The sequence below is a fragment of the Anopheles coluzzii genome, chromosome 2, assembly GCF_943734685.1.
Source record: "Anopheles coluzzii chromosome 2, AcolN3, whole genome shotgun sequence".
Classification (NCBI taxonomy): domain Eukaryota; kingdom Metazoa; phylum Arthropoda; class Insecta; order Diptera; family Culicidae; genus Anopheles; species Anopheles coluzzii.
In genome coordinates this window covers 3,468,430-3,488,438 of record NC_064670.1, presented here as the reverse complement: position 1 = coordinate 3,488,438, position 20,009 = coordinate 3,468,430, and the positions used below count along the sequence as shown (strand labels likewise).

The 20,009-nt window shown below is 45.9% G+C and overlaps 2 protein-coding genes across 7 annotated transcripts in view; one reads left to right on the top strand and one right to left on the bottom strand.

The window, feature by feature from the left end:
* Nucleotides 1-20,009, top strand: part of LOC120950429 (putative uncharacterized protein DDB_G0291608) — a 57,209-nt gene that overhangs the window by 6,276 nt on the left and 30,924 nt on the right. The gene's annotated exons all lie outside the window — the stretch shown is intronic.
* LOC120950430 (proteoglycan 4-like) lies at nt 12,153-15,549 on the bottom strand. The gene is made up of 2 exons (XM_040368440.2): nt 12,842-15,549; nt 12,153-12,775 (listed from the first exon to the last, which is right to left on the bottom strand). Exons 1-2 carry the CDS (start codon nt 15,253-15,255, stop codon nt 12,742-12,744), a joined length of 2,448 nt encoding a protein of 815 aa, XP_040224374.2. The 5' UTR covers nt 15,256-15,549; the 3' UTR covers nt 12,153-12,741.

Sequence of the window (20,009 nt, the reverse complement as noted above, 5' to 3'; positions counted from 1 at the left end):
TTGATTGCCTACTAAGGTAAGATTTGACGACGTCGAACCATCACTAATCATCATTACTCAAGCAACTTTTGCTTCGACTTGTTTGGAGCATTTGACTTCAACGCATGGCGATCGAATGAGTCACGCCTCGAAGGTAGTCTTGCACGGTTCGGGCTGCTTTTAGGATTTCTTGTTGCGTGTGACCGCGAAGGGAGCCGGAGTTTTCGCATAAATTAAAACGCTTTGCGATGATTCACGCGAAATTGAACCAAAATGACGTAAGCAAAAGGCTTCTCATAACACGCCCTACAAAGCCTTCGGATGGCTTGGGAAATTAGCATTAAAAGAGAACCAAATTTGTTTCGCTAGCTTTGCATCGCGAGCGCGAAAACGAAAAAAAAAGAAACACTGCAGCCATCCATATTGACTTTGGCTGGCTTGGCTTGGCTGGGTGTTGACAGAAACCTTCCCCGTGCCGTAAGGGGGCAACAATCCACCGCTTGCAGGTCCGACGAGCCAACATTTGCATTTGCATGTAACGGACGGAGGAAGCGCAGCAAAACGTGATCGAAGTACAAACGCGCTTTGAATAACACACGCACACACACACACACACACACATACACACAAACGTCTACCAGGCATAAAGTTGGGTCGTCTCCCACCCTGTAGTTGCAACACAAACACGGGTGGGGAGCGCGAATGGGGCCGTCATTGTCGTCGGCTAGTGGAAGGCTTCTCGTGCTGTAAATGTGTAACCGTGAATTTTAAACAACCTTTGGAACGGTGCGACGGCGACCCTCCGTCCCCCCCCAACAAGGAAGGGGAAAAGGTTTCGCTGAACGCGCAGCAGAGCGCCGTGGCCGTGGCAAGAAGCCAAAGGGGGAGGTGGAGTACAGTGACTGGACGAACACACACGTGGCTTTATCGCAATGTCTGTGCGCGTTCAAGCTCGCGCCGTAAAACCGCTCCGTTGCGAACCGGTTGGTAACCGGTGGTAACGGAAATAGTAGACTCGGGTTCGAAAACTAGTCTCAAACCATATCATAATGCATAACCATGCTCACGTTTGAGTGGTGAGCCTTATTTGATTTCGTACGAACGTAAAACACACACCTCTATTCGCACGGATTCGTCCAATCGAAAGCGCAAACCTGTATTTTGGTCCTTCGAGCCGGATTGAATGACGTAGTACGATTTTGCCATACGTATTGCATTGATACAAGTATGTCTTTTGGCGGAGTTGTTAACAATACTCCTCGTAAAAATTGCCTTCGACGACATTGAAACGTCACACGAGGAAATAGTTGTTTTTTTACTTAATAACCCTCATTTTTTTCTAACTTCTTTATACACAAAGTCAGAATGATAGATGACCCTCGCTACCGCTTCTCGCGACCCTTCTCAGCAACGTCTCAACCCTGACTTAACCTTGGCTTTTAATCGGCATTCTTTTTATATTGTTTGCCTAACGCAACTTCACACGGTCGTCATTGGTGTTGGGTCAGTTTGTATATATGTGTGTGTGTCTCTGGGTCTACTTGATTCTTTTGGCAATGGCCATAATTTTGATTGACCGTCCGGTCACGGACAGCCGACAGTGTCCGTTCCTGGGACGACCTGCACCTTCCAAAAGTGATCTCGACGCGACTGATGTCACTGTCACGGTACGCGGATGAAGATCGCTTAAGCCGCCGCGTGTCACTTCGTCGTTGTCCTTACGCTATCCTGTTTCATGGAGTCGTGAAAAAAGACACAGAAGGAACTAAAGGCACAAACCTTGTAGTCCATGATTTTGATTGCGGTGAGGAGCAGTTTTTTTGGCTGTTGATTGTCGTTGTAAATTGCTGTTTCCTCTTCGGTGTCTCGCTAGCTCCGCTACACACAGCGTGTCTCCAGCGCAACGTGCCAGCAGTAATGGAAAGCAATGACAATTTGCCAGAATAGGCAAGGAGGACAAATCATAAAACAGTTTGCTTGGTGCCGGATTGATTCGATGACAGCGTACTGGTAGATTTAACCTTCCGCCGGCATCGCGTTCTGCTGCTACTCGTCGCTTAATTCGCCTGGAAACACGTGAAGCAAAAGGCAGATGGACGGAAGGTAGCCGCCATCGGCTGATGGGCACTGTTAGCCAGACGAGCCAGACAGACAGACAGGCCTTCAGCAATTTAGTGTGTGTGTGTGTGTGGTACCTGGCGAATTGGAAGGAACCTTCAATCATTTACTCACCACACACTTCTCCACCGTGTCCCCGTTGTTGCCGAGACACAAGGCCCTCTCCGGTGGAGTGTTGCGAGTCCCTGGCTGCTTTATGTGTGAACCGCTCAACAACGGCACTCGCGCGCGGTGTATGTGTTTTGCCACCGAAAACAATTGCGCATGGGAAGAAAAAAACGCATCACACATATGTTGCGGTTAAAATGTGCGAATGTTGCAGTCTGTCTACATGTGTGTGTACTTTGTGTTTCGTTAGCATTGGCGTTGAGGAGGCCACAGCAATTAAATGGTGAAATAGTCAGGAATTTTTGCAATAGATATTGGTGGACGTTCTACTGTAACCCCTTTTTCATATTGCTCATCTGCAGGCATGAAGCGAACGAAACAATGCAAAAACACTGTTTGACATATTGTAGACAAAGCTTGATGATTTTTCACGACATTGTTTGTGGAAAAAACTGCAATATGTTAGTTTCGAAATGACGCATAGTGTGTTATTGGTCTACAGTCTGTCATATACTGTGTCAACACAATTATGCTTCTGCTTGCTGATCCATTAATGTATGGTACGGTTCTTATCTGGGTTCAGATATGTAATGATATGATGATTTGTATGATCTATGATGTATAGATACCACAGGACAGATGGTGTTGTCTTTGAACGTATGGAAATGTATTGAAAAACAGTGATACAGTGCAGTACAGTTGATACCGTGTAATTTTGAATTCATTTTGCCAGAGTTGTTCTAGAAGGTAGAATAGTGTAGTCCTTCAGAATACTCTCTCTCTCTTTACTCTTTAAGTACAAATAAAAAGCTGTGCATCCACAACTCCATTTAGATTGCACAGGCAACATCTCACTTTCGAACGAAAAGCAAAAGCAATCCCACGACTCTCATTTCCCTGCTGCTGCTTATTCTGCGATCGTCTCCCTCTGTTACGTTGCCTTACGGGAAGTTTGCTGAACCCTGATGGCCCGGTTGGTGTGTAGGTGGTTGGCGGGTTGGATGGATAGTAGTCGGTTGATGCGTTCGCTCGCCTATTACGTGCTTTATGCGGGCTTGAAGATTATGTTTGTGGCTGGCAGCTTTCCAACCGTGCAATCGCTTGCATTGAGAGCGCCAGCCCGCATCAGTGTGCCGCTGAGGCCCCCTATCTCATCATCATCATCATCATTTTCGTTATAATCGTCTCCTTGAGCATCGCAATGCTGCTGCTGCTGGCGTTGTTGGGTAAAGTGGTACGCTTCTCGGCGTGATGTTTTAGCCTTCCAGACGATCGCCTTGAAACACACACTCACACAGACGCGTTCCATCATTGAACCTTTCCAGCTCATTTTCATTTGGTTCCACCGGTTTTTGGTTCGCTTTGGGTTGCGTTGGGTTTTTTACCCTGTATACATTTGGGCTGTTTTTCAGCATTTTTGTTTGCAGGTTTCTTTTCTTATTTGAGCTGGGGATTATTTTTTCCATCGACTCGGTCGGGCGAAAGCGAAGCAGAAAATGCTGAAATTAAATTTCAGCAAGAAATCCCCGGTACACACAATCGCCCCGCGACGCCCGTGGGGAATGGGGAATGCTTGCAGAGCTGATTGCTCTTCTAAACGGAAGCGTTTATTCTTTTCCGATCTTGCCGACATAAAAGAACCGACAGTGATGACTCATTTTAGAGGACAAGGCGATGTGAGCAGAAGGTTTGTTGGCTGAAACGATGCCGAAAGAATGAGTTGTTATGTGTATTTTAACGTTCTTGTGTGAATAATGCTTAGTTTCTACTAATGAGTACGATTCGTTAATATTTCAAGAAGCAAACATCATGTTTTATTGACCATCCTTTCTATTCAACACACCACGTTAAATCAGAATAGTTGCAAGAAACTTCCTCTCTACCTGAGCTGCCATATACATAAGTGCATATTTGTGCTCTGCCGTCAGAAGAAAATCTTCTTGACAGCCGAAACGAAAATCCAAAACCCGAACAAAGAACTTAACGCTAACCGGGAGAGAGAGAACGAGAGATGGATCACAGTTTAGGAATGTTGAGTTTCTTCAGTACGTGCTGCAAACAAAGCAATCGATCCTAACAGAACGGAAACGATTCAAAAAGCCATGAAAAGAGGCGCTTTATTTCATTCCCATCTTATCCAGGTGCATCATCCAGGAGAGAAGGTTCGTTTCATCTCCAGCTGCACAGCATTCATCACGTCCGCGGCGAGTTGAACTCAACCAAGTTCTGAGCCAGCTGGCGGCCGATGCACCACCACCACCAGCACCTCCAACACCGCTCGAATGTGCACATTCGATGAAAGTTGTGTACGCCAAAAAAGAAAACATAAATCCGTAGGAGAAAATGTGAACAAAAACGGAATGGTGAAGCTGCTGCTCGTATGCCTTCTGTTCGTTTTAGCGGCTTAGGGCAGGTTTGAGACAGCCACTGAACCGTGCAGGGTGGGATTCGGGAGCACACAACAAAAAAACTCTGGGTCGATGCCAGCAAACAGTTGGCTCAGGCAGAAGCACGTATTTGAGGTGTTTTCGTTACCTTCCAGTGCCCTTCCATGACCCTTGGCAGATACTTGTGCCTCTGTATTTGCTGGTCTATGTGTGTTTGTGCGCTCACTGGTTTGGGTTTCCATTACACATGATGGTGGTGGCTGATTTTTTGTGACCTACACTTCCTGATCGTGGAGCAAGTAACACAAAAAGGAGATCGACCGAGAGAGACCGGGAGAGGACCAAAAAAAGGCGAGCAATAACCGGCTCTCGGCACGAATGTGTAAGGCTTTTCCTCTTGCAGGTTTGATCCCGCGGGTTGAACCGGAAATTCTTCACGATCGAGAGCACTTTCTGGCTGCAGTTTTCGAGCCGGAATTTCTGGTTGAAACAAGAGTGCGGCCGTTGCGGCGGAAAGCAAATGCAAAAAGGTCTGGCAAGTGCTGTGATTAGCCCAGATTTTTTTCAGGTGAAACTTGTGCCTCAGATTTGCAAAGTCTGCAAAAATTGTAACATGTAAAGGTTGTAAAACTCGCACATAACCCAGACCATCGTTCTTCGAGCTGTGTCTATTTCCGGACCGAAGCTATCTCGTTCCAGTTCATGAAGTTCCACTGCTCTTGGGGACGTGTTTCAGCCGTCCCGATAAGAAGAGAAAAACGCGCACCAAGTGACGGACTGACGGACTTTTTGGGGGAAAAAGGATCTTGCACTGGTAAAGGGCAAAAGACAGTCCCCCCTTCTGTCCATTAGGCTTTGATGGCAAAACTATCAAAAGTCCTACGGTCCAAATTTTACCAAAACGCGAACCACGCCGACGGTTCCAGGTCTTCTATGCGGCAATGCAGTAGAAGGCTTCCCCGGTTTTATCTTCTCTTTCTCTCTGTGTTGATAGGCACCGGAAATAAAACCCACAAAATCCGCGTGATATAAGCAGTGATGGGCGCAATAAAAGAAGCAAAAGTTGGTCGCGAACTTTGCCCCCCCCCCCCCGACGTAGATGGGGGGAGTTGCAGTCCCACACAGGCACAGGTCCGCCATCGTCCCGGACCCCGAGCGCGTGTCATTAATTATTCATGACATTTTACTTCTTGTCTCGCGGCTGCTGGTTGTGTTACTGCAGCATGCATGCAGTGAAAGCATAAAGCGGCCACAGCAGCGCGTCCTTGATGATGGACTAGTTTAACTTTCTGCTGCTTCTGCATGTCTGGCATAGCGCGTCTCACGATTGGCTGAATGCTAGTTTTAAAGCGACGATAAGAAAAGTCTGTCACCGAATGTGAAGACATTTGTGCAAGGCATGTGTTTTCTTTCTCGGTTCTCGGTTTTGTAGACAAAAAGCATTCCAACTTTGATTAGTCATGTCGCTTTCGTCGCTATGAGGTAAAGCAACCGAAACATAATCGAATAAGCTTTCAGACAGCAGCGAGCGTTCAAATGTTTCAAAAGCGTCTGCGTTTCTTCCCCCAGTGGATGGTTTTTCTTTTCGGCTGACGATACAACTGTGCATAAAAAGTCGCCGTGTGAGTTGAGTGACACCTCATCGCGCCACGGGGGCCACCCGTGTCGTGCCATTTGTGTGCCGCCGAGCAGCGCCGTGCCAAACGGCGGGTTTTGAGATTCACGGGCAAGCGTGGCCGAGAGCAAAGTTTAAAGGCACCCTTTTGCTCGGTGTTTCTTTATTTTCCGAATCGCATTTGTATTGGGTTTCTTGCGTTTGCTGCATTCTGCCTGATGATGTCACGGATGCAGTTGGTGCTGCTTTGGTCGTTCTCCTTGATGCTTTCATTTTTTCACGCCCCGACAAGATGCCCTCCCTGGAGTGGGGAAGATTTGTTGTTGCGCGCGCTGCACCGCTGTGGAGTTGTTTTGTCCCGGGTTGCGAAGGAAACATCTGGTCCGAACCGTGCGCACCATCACGTCATCCGGCTCTATTCGTGCGGCGGGCGGCGGGACTGAGTGGTTCAGTTTGAGAAATTAAATCCTATCTAGCTCCTGATCCCGGGGGAAATTATTTTTCCTCCGGCCACAAGTCCCCGTGTCCCCGTGGGAAAACGGAGTGGCCGTTTCTCAGCTTTTTCGTGTCTGATTGGTATTTTAGCCTGGGCAAACAATCAATTTGGTGGCTGGCTGGCTGGCTGTGGTGGCCACCTTCTCTCTCTCGGTGCCGAGAAACAGATGGTGTCTGAAGCTGTTGAATATTTTATTCACCCACTACGAAGATGATGTGTGGGGTGAGGGATTTGCTCCGGATTGGTCTTTCTTTCTCTTCCTCTAATGCAGCCTTATAAAGCTGTGTTCAGCGCGGCTGACGCTGACAAAGTGCTCCTTAACAACTACACATATAGGGAGGATTTATATGGTTTTGCTTGCTATTCGTCGACCATTTATTGTTTCAGCCCCTTGTTTTAGGGGCCTCTGGAGCGCATAATGCACACCACGGGAAGCATAGGCTGCATAAACCTCTCAGCTCGACTGAAGCCTTCCGTTGGATTCCGTGGAATATATTGGAAGTGAGGAAGAATGAGAAGTGTAAAACATCCCGGGTGTCCCCTTCAGAGTGCGTTGCTCTCGTACACTTTCCGGTATTCGAAGTTCTGGTAGGGCTTCTTATCAGCCGCCGCTGGAACCTTTTGAAGGTATTTTCTTTTCCATGCTCCCTCTGTCCGCTTCGGTCCAACTCAGCATGAGTTCTCAGGTTTCGGTTCTGGGTTTTCGGAAGCATTATCCCGGAGTTGCCGCGCAGCTAAAGTTTCACGGCAAACTGTCCGTTCTTACCCGGCTTCCTCCAACCGTTCCAATCATTCAATTCATCGGAGAGCAACTGCCGGGCCGGATGGGGTTGTGCTTCCATACACCTCTCGACAATGGCACGAAACTTTACGTTTCACTTCGCTCCGGTGGTACCTTTTTCGGTAAACTTGTCGAGAGGAGGCAGCTGGAGATGCCGAAGAATGGTTATTGTAAATTTCAAGCACCTAAAATAAAAAAAAAAGAATGTACTTGGCGAAACAGTTTTTCTTTGCTGCACATTCTCACGAGCGTCGTCTTTGCACAATCGCTATTTCTACTTGACATTCACTGTTAACTTTTCGGTGTCGATCGATCCTGCAGGCAATCCGGAGTATGCCAAGCTGGAGGGGGGGAGGAACACAGCAAGTCGATGGCATTTCGCATGCGAAGTTCAGTAACCGATTGTCTTTGGGGTTTGGTGGTTGCTTGTTGCATGAAAAGATGTAGCATGGTGGTTTGAGGTTAATTTAGGGTAGGTTCAATGACATGGCCTGGCTAACCGCAGACAGAAGCATAGCATATTGTAGAACGGACATTAAGGTTGGGATTAAAAATGGAAGAGTGGTAGAGACGTTCCACCTCACAGCGTTACACGTTGGATGTAGTCGGTTTTGTTCGATGCTATAGCTCCCGATAGTGATGATAGCTTCTTTGCTTTGATTCAAAATAATGAAGACCCTCCCAAAGTATGTTGTGCAAGTTGTTGCTGCATGCTCCTGAGGCACCACAAAAACAGATCGTTGATAATAACCCCTATACTAGCTTACGTGCAACTTCGTGACATTCATATACACGTCTGGTCAACCGGTCCGATTTGGCACCAAGCGACCAATAATGGGGGCAGGCACGTGCAGTCGTGCCTGAAATGTCCTCTCTCGAGGCGCGACGTGATAATAATCGGTTAACGCACATACCTTCGTCCCATACAGCCAGCAATCGCCGGGGCCGAGTCCAACGATTACGAGCGTCTTTGCGTGAACACTTGATTTAGTCGAGCGAATTCTGTTCGATAATCGCCGATTCCTTGACGCGTGATGTGTTTCAAGGCCAGCGAACCGAAACGGAAGGGAAAAAAGTTCATGTCCGAGAGTAATCAGATCGATACGGTTCAACTCTTTCACCGACCGCAACCGGCAAGCATGCAAAAACGTGCGCCACACGGGAGGGGAGAGAAACCCGAGCGAGTCCTAGGCGCGTCACCTTCTCGTCATCATCTACCGTGAGGCCAACAAGTGCGTGTGTACGTCCGCGAACGTAAAGGCATAACGCGCCAACAATTATATCACCTTGAACTCCACCTCGCGCGCGCGAGTAGAAGGTCTGCGTTTCGCGAGGCGCTGCGCTGCGGTCCTGGAATGGTTCAGTGGTTTTTCTTGTCGTTAACCTCCCTGCCTGAGCATTGTTTCCATTTTATTGTTTGCGCGAGGATGAAATCGTCGGTTGGTCTCGGTAGTAATTGGTAGCCCAGCAGAACCGGCTCCTTCCTGTGGAGAAGAAACAATACCGATGGCTGGGTTTGAGTGGTTGAAGTTAAATTGGTGATTTGTGTGTGCTTTGATGGGGGGCCAACCGTTGCTGCAGGAAGTTCCAATTTGAATCATTCTTCTTGTACTCGGCAGTTCATTGACGGTGCAGAAAGCATTGTTGTTCTTGGGAAGTTCGTTTCAAGTTCATCTGAGGTTGAGCAGCATGCCCTCAAGGTAAAGTTCGATGAGAAATGTTGGGAATGCTCGTCGATTATCTAAAAGTGCACAAAGTTAAATAAAATCAATTGAAATCGTTTTTGTTTGACGAGTTGCCTTAAACTACTAAACTGAAACTCTCAAACATCTCACAGCAGATGTTGATAACGTTGAATTGCTTTAAATCTCTCAATCTTTCCATCGTATTTTTTAGCTGCTAGCGTTTCTGCCACACTCGAAATGGAACTTAGAACACTCCTAGAACGGTCCCCCTTTGCTTGAAACCAAAATTAATTTTGCATTCTAATGGCATTTGTTCTTCATTGCAACACCGCTCGCTGCATCTGGTGCCAATTAATGATCGGTCGTTTATTTTCCAGGGAGCCGGTTGTACCAAAGAAGAAGGGATACTACAGCACACTGGAATCGGTTTGCAATGGCAACATTCGTTTTCTATTACCTCAGATCGGGACAAACGGGGGTACTTCTAATGGTGCCGGCTCTTCAAAAGCATTTTGCCGTCTGATGCGGGAGTTTCGTTACAACAATAGAAAAGTGAGAGCGAGAGTGGGAGAGAGCTATAAATGTTATCTTGATGCGGCTAAATTGCTGGAATGGATCCTTTCTTTGAAACTGAAGCATAGAATGTCGAGATAGAACCGCATATTGATTGGGAATTACCGAAGCAAACCACCAGCGCAACGTCACGCTTGTTTTTTTTTCTGCGAGAAACACTTACCAATCTGCACGAATAAATTGTTGCAGTATATAATTTTGCAGTCCAAATATCGGGCCCTTTTCGACGTATCAGAAACAGTTTTTTTGTTTAGGATCTAGATAATCATTTTTATAAATTCAGTGTACATTTCGAAACGATCGCAACCATCGGGAGTGATGGAAACGCTATCCCTCTCGATAAGCCCTGGTCTCCAAGGCAAGGCAGCGGTTTATTTGAATCCTTTTTTTCCGTGAGTGTGTGTGTGTCGATCAAACCCTTCTCTACTGTTAGCAGGAACGGGTTTTTTGAGGCCAATGGAACATAATAATCGCCTCCATTTTTCATGGTTATATGAACCCTCCCAATGGTGCGTGTGGTGAAGGTTGATGGTGGTGGTAGCCTGTAGTGTGTGGAATCCCTTCTTTTATTTCTGGAGGCTTTTTGGGCCGCAGAAAGCATGTCGTCCAGTCCCGTTTGGCAGCAACCCCTCGTCGACCGGCTTACCGTTTATCGATGATGAGGATTTGCCAGGATTTCTATCGTGGTACCCAAAACGGTCACCACCATCCTTTTGTTGAAGCCTTTGGGGCAGAGCTCGTACAGCATTGCTATTCCTTTTTTTGTTGGCGAAGGCTCTCATATTTGCCGGTTAGAATAGCGACAGGGTTGGGTTCAGCATAGGGTGGTGTACCCTGCGGGCAATCGGATCCAACGAGTTTGCCGTTTTGGAAATACAATCCTCTCCTTACACATCAGCTCACTTTCGTAGCGTGTGGATCCACCATCATGTTTCATTTGGGGTTTTTTGGCTATATCTTTGCGATATATTTTATCTGTAGGGTCTTTGGGCTCTCTCTCTTTCTCTCTACCTTTTCGTGGAAGGTTAAAACTATCCACGACTTCAACTACTGTACTACGTCGTTGGTATATTGCGGAGGGAAGTGAGGTCTAATCAAATTATACATAGCGATGCAGCAAAAGTTAAGAGAGATTTGTGGTAGAAACTGTGTGTGTGTTGTATGTGTAATTGTGCTCGGTGACGACCGGAATGCTTCTTCTTAGAGACATGAAATTTGATTCTGTTTGTAGACACGAGACAAGGAATAGGAGAGTATAAATTTGATTACGGTCTCTGCAGCACCAGCAGTAGCAGAATTCAAAGTTGCTTGTTTCTCACCTGCGCAGTAGTATCTCGTTGTATGAGGTAGCAGAGCGTAACTTTGTTTTGTTCTATAGTTTTCGAACAAAGTTTGTGTCGTCCTGCTCTGGTGTTCAAATACTCATCCATCATCATTTAGATTCGATTCGTTCGTCGCTTTCGTCGGACGTGTACAAGACGAAGTGTAGTCGGTGTCCGAGTTCCTGCTCTATGTAGTGTAGCTGTTGGTGAAACATTGGCTCTGCTTAAAGCGGTAGCTTTTTCCGTGTGGGACTTTTACCCTTTCACCACGAAACATCTGCAGCAAAGGACAGCATGTTGAAACATTCCGCAAGCCATCGGTATCAAACATCGAGTGCCACAGTGAAGAATCGATGCGGGAAGAGCCCTCGCTACATTACTCACTAACACGTCCTTCGCACAGCACACACACACGCCACATACAACGGTGAAGTGGTTGGTCTGTGTGCCTTTCTCAACCCCGAAAGCATTCTGTGCTTCGTGTAGAAAAGTGAATTTTGTGCTTGAAAGGAAAAAAAAGGCCAAACTAACTACATGAGAAAGATGCCATCGGGCGTTCTCTGGACTGCAGAATGATTTAACGCTAGCTAGGAGCTGGAAAAGTGAGCTCGTTCGTACACGCTCGAACACGGCTCCCTCCGCGTGTCGTTGAGCCATGGGGTTGTGTGTTGTATGTGTGGGGTGTGTGTCGATGGAAACATGGGTTTTCTATTCCCTCCTCCCGGGTCCCGGCCAGCACTGACCAAACCCCTTGAAGTGATAGAAATGGTGATCACTTCAGCGTACATGGACGTACCACCCGCCATTTGGTACAATCTAGCCAGTGTGGTTTTTGTACCATGTTTGTGTTCTTCGGTACGCTCGAAAAGCAGGAAAGGACACACCACTACCATCACGATTGGAGTAGTGTAAATGTTGTGGAAAGCTGAAATTGACGAATGCTTCACAAGGTTTGCGATAAGTTTTCTTTTTGGTATTCGAGAATGTCGCACTACTTCTAATGAGCGGCTGCTAGTGGAAAGGGAAGAATGCGTTAAAGTATATTGTTTTAGGGATATTGATTACAGGAGGACCAAACATATTGCAAAAAGGTTCTGAACGTTTTATTAGTGTACTCAAAGTCCCAGAAAGTTGTACATGTAATTCATACATTTTGAGTTGAAAATATAGTAAATCTTTCATTCAATTCATTTGCGTTATTTCCTTAATTTGCAAGATCGATTGCAAGAAATAGTTATTTCATATCAACATAAATTGCGTGGTTACCTTCTCCTAATGCTTCGTGTAGTTCTATGTAGTTCGTAATTTTGTATGTTAAAGAGTTGTTGATGTAGTAAATCCTCCATTAAATTCATGTCCCTGAATACATTTCATTGTAAATCGATTGTAAGAAAAAGTTCATATCAAAAGAAAACGCTTGGTTATCTTATCCCAAAGTCTTTTGTACTTCGGCGAAGGATACATTTCAAGTAACAAAATTAGTTGCTTTAAACTCTCATAAAATATAAAAATTATCCTGATCGGTCTATCGGTCAGCTTGGCAAACTTAATGAATTTCGAGTCCTAAATCTTGGTATTTCACATTGAGATATCATATATCAGAATTAGGTCCTGCTGAAACGTTTTCAACATAATTCAGCAACCATGCAATGCAATACTTCACCCCTGATCGCTCATTTACGGCTTGGTTTTTTCTGTAGTTGGTGGTTTGCTGGAAGAAAAAGTAAAATGTTACTCTTCCATACTCTGGTCCACAGCGAGCGACTTAAAATCTTACCTTTCTTTCTTGTGACTACGATCTTTTCGATCGTCTGTCCTGCTACTGCTGGATGACTTCTTTTTGGCACAGGAAACACAGATCGATACGGTCGGTTCGTTACGCACTTTGCAGGCCGTGCATTTCCACCGCTTAGACGGTTCACTGTCATTTGTGGTAACGCTGGACGTAGTTTTGCTGGTGTTCGCTTTATTCCGCGAGCAGCGGTGCTGTTTCGCCTCCTCCGGTTTCGGCTCCTCCGGTTTCGGTTCCTCCGGTTTCGGTTCCTTCGGTTTTGACTCCTCCGGTTTCGGTTCCTCCGGTTTCGGTTCCTTCGGTTTTGACTCTTTCGGTTTTGATTCTTTGGGTTGCGACTCCTTCGGTTTTGACTCTTTAGGTTTCGACTCCTTTGGTTTCAATTCCTTCGATTTCGATTCCTTCGGTTTCGATTCCTTCGGTTTCGATTCCTTCGATTTCAACTCTTTTGATTCCGACTTCTTCAATTTCAACTCTATTGATTTCGACTCCTTAGACTTCAACTCTTTTGATTTCGACTCCTTCGATTTAGATTCTCTTGGTTTCGACTCCTTCGATTTAGATTCTCTCGGTTTCGACTCCTTCAATGATCTCGACTCCTTCGATGATTTTGACTCCTTCGGTTTCGATTCCTTAGATATCGGCATAGAGCTGTTACAAGCGACGCAGGTTTTCTTGTGTGGTTCGTTTCGTACCATACAAACCTCACATGCCCATCTGTTGACGGAATCAGCCATCAGGTCCTTGAAGGATCGTACCGGCGGTTGGTCATCATGCAACGGCTCTGGTTCGGCAAATTTAAACTTCATTGTCGCAGCGGAAAATGAATCATCCTGCAGCTGAGGTGACCAGCTTCCGAGTACCTGTGGTCGTGCAAATACAAACGTATTGATTTCACGCAGAAGTGTACTGGCTGTACTACTTTCTGTTTTCCCTGGCGTCTTTTTCCGATCATGTTTTCGAACGATAGTCTCTTTGTCACTTTCGTTTGCTTTTAACTCATGCACGTTATCGGCCACCGGAAGTGTGCGACCTTTTAATGGTACGATGTTATCAAACTGTGGCAACCCTTTGATCAGCGGGGGTAGCTGTACGTTTGGGAGCTGGACCGGCTGTACCTTGGACAGCTCGGGTTCCTTTACCGGTTTTGCATGTATCCGTGTTCTTTTCGTTGTCTGCTTGCCACCGGTCGGTGTGCTTTGTTTTTTGCGCTCTATAGGACTGATCGGCACCGGAGGTTGGAGTCCGAGCTGTACCGGGAGCGTGTACTCCATCAAGGGAACAATCGGCGGCAGTGATCGTTGCGGCTGCTGCACTGTCTCTTGAGAACGTTCCGTCTTTTGCACGCACATTGATTGGACCATTGGAGGGGACGGTGATTTACGCAGTGTCGCCTTTGAATGGGCTGTGCGGTCCGACCTGTTCGTAGCATATTTATCCACTATCGCAAGTATTCTTTGCGAAGGGTACGGAACTGTCGAGCCACGGGAAGTGGAGGCCACTCCGTTTTCTGTTGGGATTTTTCTTCTTATCAGCGTGGTGACTGCCGTTAAATTCGGATCGTACCTGGCCAGCATTTGTGCGGCAGATGCACCACCGTACCGGGTGAACCCTTCGTAAAACGGTGACCCTCCGTACTCTGGCGGAATATAACCAGTGGTCAGCGATTTCGCCACAGCGGTAACGGACGGTTTGAAGGATGGACGTTGGGAGGAAGCTAAGGAATCGTTTCTCCCCCTGGTAGATTGAAGATGTGAACTACCGAAGAGCGGCTTGTGTACATTACCATGGTGCCGTTTCTGTTGCATGCATTTGTGATAGTGTGCGTTACCAAGAAAACCGGTAAGGCGACGATTTTGAACAGCCGGCACCGTGTTGAATCGGCCCAAAGTCTTCGGTGGCTCGGGAACGTTGCACGCTTTTTCTTCACTTTCACACAGTCGGCGCCGTTTTGCGGCCATCTCACAGGGGAGGCTTTTGTTATTGTTCAACTCATTCGACTCGGGCACATTCTGTGAATGTTGAACCACCTGCCCCAGGTCTTCTGGCGTTTGCGTTGCAAGGCTGCGGGATAGTCTTCGCACTTCCTGCTGATTATGCGACGATTCAATGACGTCCTTTGAAAGACGGAACGGCAACAGCTTTGAAAACATGCACGAAAAGTTGGATCGAATTTTGTCGACAAAAGATTCTTCATTGTGATAGATGCTGCTACTGCTGCTGCTGTTGTTTATATTCGAGGCGCTGCTTACATTCTTTCTGCCATCGATGCTGTCTTCAGAAACGTTTTTCCATCCGGATGGCGAGGGAGTTTCTTCATCCTTTTCGTCCGAATGTTCTCCACCGCACTCCTCTACCCGTCCCCCTGTGCGCGGCGATGTTGAATCAGCGTGAGGCATTTTGTCCTTTTCGCGCACACACACACAAGCGTGTAACGTACGGTTTTATCGTCAACGTGCTCCGTTTCACCAAATGAGGTGTTCACACATTCCAAATTCACAATTGTTTGCTGTTCCTATGCGAAGAAAGCAGCTTTATCACAAATAAAAGATTCGTGATCGCTCACGCAACTGCACACTCGCTCGTTGCGATCGGAAGTCGATTTGACAGTTCACTTGTTTGTTTACCAACAGACGCCCAAGGTGTAGTCAGCTGTGGTGCGCTCGTTTTGTATTTCAAATGAACCGTTTGCAACCCAAGTGGTAAATTTGGCTTGGCTCGTTATCTAGCTGATTTGATGGATAAATGGAATAATAGTTTCAAAAAGAAAGTTAAAATTGCTCCGCAAGAGAATTATTGCGCTTATTTTATTCTATATGTTCGTAATTTTGCATTGTTTTATGCAAAATATATATCTTATAATGCATCATGCCTTTGTTGGTGTTCCACCACATGATTTCCATTTTTTTTTGGAAATCTTATTGATTTGTTATTTATTTCTCTGCTCCTGCAATCTGCCGCAACGGAACAAAAAGTATCGGCAAGGGTGCCGAAAGGGTTTTGGGCGTTTGGGAAATTTATGTTTCCTTGCTGTTTTACGCTTCTTTTCCCGTAGGTGCATTACGTCAAATCGTGCAACGAAAACGAATGAGCTAGGTTTAGTGCGGTTTGATGGTGAATTTTTTGCCCCAAGTAGGGCCAGAAGCAACGTGCCTGAACCTTCGACGAGCTTTGATAGCATCTCTAGTGTTTTGTGCGCAGGTTATGCAGAACGAACCGTTGAGTTGGTGGTTACGTTGGAAGAATTTTAATTAGCAAACCCACTACCACACCTCCACCAGGAAATGCCACGTTGCCAAAAATAAAACGGGCTCAGTGCAACACACACACACACACACACGCGCATTCCTTTGCTTTTGAAAAGGACTTTCTTTTGCAAAAAAGCAAATAGGCTACGTTCTGATTCGATCGTTTGAGAATGGGATTTTAGGAACGACAAAGACGAAAAGTGGCCTCGTTTCACTAAACGCCCTTTTTCCGGCAGGGTTCCGTCTAGTTAGACGTGTTGGAAAATGCAACCTTTTTGTCGCTTCGATTGCTTCCTTCTAGTCCCCAATTTCAGGTGACGTGTTTTAAAGGTGACAAGGAACAAAAACAACACAAAGGAAACAGGATAGAAAGCGTAATAGAAAATACGGCTCGAAAACAAAGACAATCGTATTAGGACAAAGTGGTTGTGATGAAGGAAAATGTTCGTTTCCCTTACCTTACCAGACAAAAGAAAGTGAAATTATTATGGTACACACGATAGCGAAACGAGGCAGGAAAAACACGCCAAACTCGCGCTCGCTTTATGACTGCCGTCGATAATTGAAGTCGGCTCACACACCCACACCTCCCCCTTCAGAGCACTCATACAGGTCGGGAAAAGCAACGCCCTGTGGTGTACCTGGACGAGTGGGGGTGTGAGCAAAAAAAAAAAAAAAAAACAACAAATGGCCCGTAAAAGGAAGAAAGTACTGCCAGGAGCATACCAAGTGGTGGTAACATATCTCTCCTTCTCTTCCTGTCGGAGAGGATAAAGTTGCAACGGGTCCGCGCCTGGATGATGTGAAGATTGGTAATGATGGCGATGATGATGATCAAATCGTATTTGCGGTCATAATCTCGTGTACTCACTTGCGGGGTTTTATTTTCCTGTTCTTGGTCCTATGTGTGCGGTGGGGAAGATCCCATTTCGGATTCGATTTCCCACAAGCCACAAGTTATTATATCCTGTGCTCCCATCGACGCTTAACATAATTTTCCTTTACTCTCTCGCACACTCTCACATACGAATGTGCGGGAGATGTAAAACCCCAGGCATTGCTTCTCCTTTTTTTTTTACTTTCGCCTAACTCCCTATAAGGTTGGGTTTTGCTCTTTGCGGCAACTGTTAGCCCGTACTTCAGGATATTGCTACTACATTTGTTGTATCTGCAACCGACAGACGCCTGTCGGAGTTGATACGAAATTTAACGTGTTTTTTCTGTGATCGTTCGACTAGCTAAGCACAAACACGTTTGTTGAGAATTTTCGTGCATGTATGCCTGCTTTTGGCTTACCAGAAGGTATAATACTGTTTTCTTGTGTTCGTTATTGAGAGAGCATTGAGAGAACGAGCGGTTTATTCACATTTTTCATCTCGATTTGAATCATAGAGATCGTTTGATTTCTTGTAATCATTCAGATTCGTTTGATTTCTTGTAAGAGAAGGAGTCAATTTTCCTTTAAAAATTGAATGTTACTCAATTTGGTCTCAAATTCAACCATATCTCTATTGATGATTACTATGCGGAAGTCCGACACAGGAAGTCCAATATGAAAAGCCCAAGGAAACTCTGATTCATCGTCACACCGACTTCAGTGAATCATCTCGCCGTTACGAATCATTTGTAGTCTAATTTAATGAAGCGACCAGCACCATTAGCCTCCCGATCATCACGTACTCAGAGGGAGAGGGAACTGGATCCATTAGAGCAGAACCATCCTTCCTGTAAAGTAATTGCACGCGATTCAGCCGTACTCCAATAAACGCCTAACTGCATCATGAACCCATGTTGACCATGTTGTTGTTGCTGACGCTGCTGGTTGCTGCTATTGCCGATGTGCTGGTGGTTGCTGCTGATTCCATCATGCGATCGCTTCCACTGGCGCAATAGTTGCTCAGTCTTTCTGTTTGCGCCCTGCTGGTCTCCGCAGGAGAGAAGTTTAATTAATCAGCTTCGCTATTTGGTGAAGAAACGGAAGCCATCCAGTCATGTTGCATCGCCTGACGCCGATCACAGACGCCGAAGGGTTTATTGGGTCGAAATAATGAAATTCAACATTTTCATGCCTTCTTCGTGGTGTCCTTCTGCGGGTGTGTTGTTGTTTACGAAATATGATTAGGCGTTTATTGATGGCGCTTTCGTTGGTGGTGAAAAGAGAGCTTCAGTTTGCTCCTCTTAAAGAGCACTATACTTTAAATCACGAAAAAGGCCGTTCCATTTTAATCCAAACAGTTTGAGCGTCGTTTTCATTCCCTGTTTCTTAGCGAGAAAACGAACAAGGCCCCTCTCTATTTATACGTCAATCGCTACGTTCATCCAAATGAAAGTACAATTTCTGCTTAGCATAATTCGCTCCGCTTAATGCAGCATGATAGGGAAAAAGTTGGAGCTAGATATTGAACCATTCCTTCGAAACGGTAGCGGAAGAGAAAATATGCAGAAAAATAAAGATAAAAGCGCGGTTGGTTGGTGGGATGAGATGGAATGTACTTCGTATCGGTTGAAGTTTCGTTGGAGGAGAAATATGCAAATACACCTTTGCACGTCGTATGCCAAAGTGTCGAAACCCACTGCAGCCCACTTTAGACTAGCATCACGGCACTGCTAGTTTCAAAATAATGGTAGTGAAAAAGACAGTTTCCGTTTTTCTATGATGTGCGAAATTTACATATTTTAGCATAGCGAGCCAATTGTTTGGTGAGTTTTTGGAAGAAACATCGAGGCATCAAAGTGCGTTTCGGTGTCGTACTGCTGGAATGTATACAACCTTTTCCCGTTTAGAAGTTCACTTGCGCGCTCGGCATGTCCAGGAAGGAAGCGCGTTCTGTGAACAATAATTAAGAAAATGTTTCTGTAAAGTGAATTGATATCATTGAAGAAGTTGAAATGAAAAACCTTCCAAACATAAAAATCAACAATAAGGAAAGCTTCCTTATTTCCTGCTCCTCACAGTCGACGCAAACACGGGCTTCAGTTATGAAGAGACAACATTTGAAAAACGAACAAGTACCACGAGGCACACGAACAAAATGGAAGAAAAAGCTTTCATAATTGAATTTAAAATATCAGCAGCGCCTCTTCACATCCTCTTCTGAGTGCTCTTACTTCTGGGTTTGGATGGAAAGTAAAAGTGCGCCTTTGCTGGTTTACGGTTCACGATGTCTACGGCATCTCACGCGTGGGACGACGAACAGGGCGCAGTACCGAGAAGGTCGTCATCTCCCCTTCAGGGCGGCCAAAGAAACCGCGTATGATCGAATGTAAACCAACAAGTTGGTGAGCGTTCTTCATCCTTCTTTCCAGTGATGGCCCCGAAAAAAGAAGAATGAAAAAAACCATCCACGTTATCTGCCCTCCGGTGGCACTTGTTTAGATGCTGTGCGTCCAAGAGAAGGCTTCGTTGTGAAATTGCGTTCTTGCGGGAAGAAGTAGACACACACCCGGCCCCAAGCTCCGAACAGAAGCAGCGGCTATGTGTGCGCGCGGAGATAAGAAGCAATGCGGACTCGGGTGAGAGTAAAAGATTTTCAATTAAATTTCCTCCACCGGAAGGAAGCAGTAATAGGGGCAAATTTGGTGCTTAGTTGGGGATGGTTGGGTTTGGAACCCGTACCTACAAGGCTGCTCACAATTTCATTGGTTGCTATTTCTTGGGCTGAGCATTCCTAATTGCAAGTTCTGCAAGTGTAGTGGAAGTGAACAGCTTCACCTGTGCTGTCGCAGACACACCTTGCACCTGATGTAAAAGTGGGATATGTGATGTACTCCTGGTGGAATGTAATGTATTATGGGGCGCGAGTCATCATGCTTACGATGCTGCTTAGGTTGGCAGTGCTATCAATATTAAGCTTTAATCGTGCTAATGGATGTACGCCTAGGGGATGGTTGGAGATATTACAGCG

Coding starts and splice junctions, on each gene's coding strand:
- LOC120950430 (XM_040368440.2), bottom strand. CDS start 15,255: ATGCCTCACGCTGATTCAACATCGCCGCGCACAGGGGGACGGGTAGAG. Junction 12,776..12,841: donor CGTAGTCACAAGAAAGAAAG/GTAAGATTTTAA, acceptor TTTTTCTTCCAG/CAAACCACCAACTACAGAAA.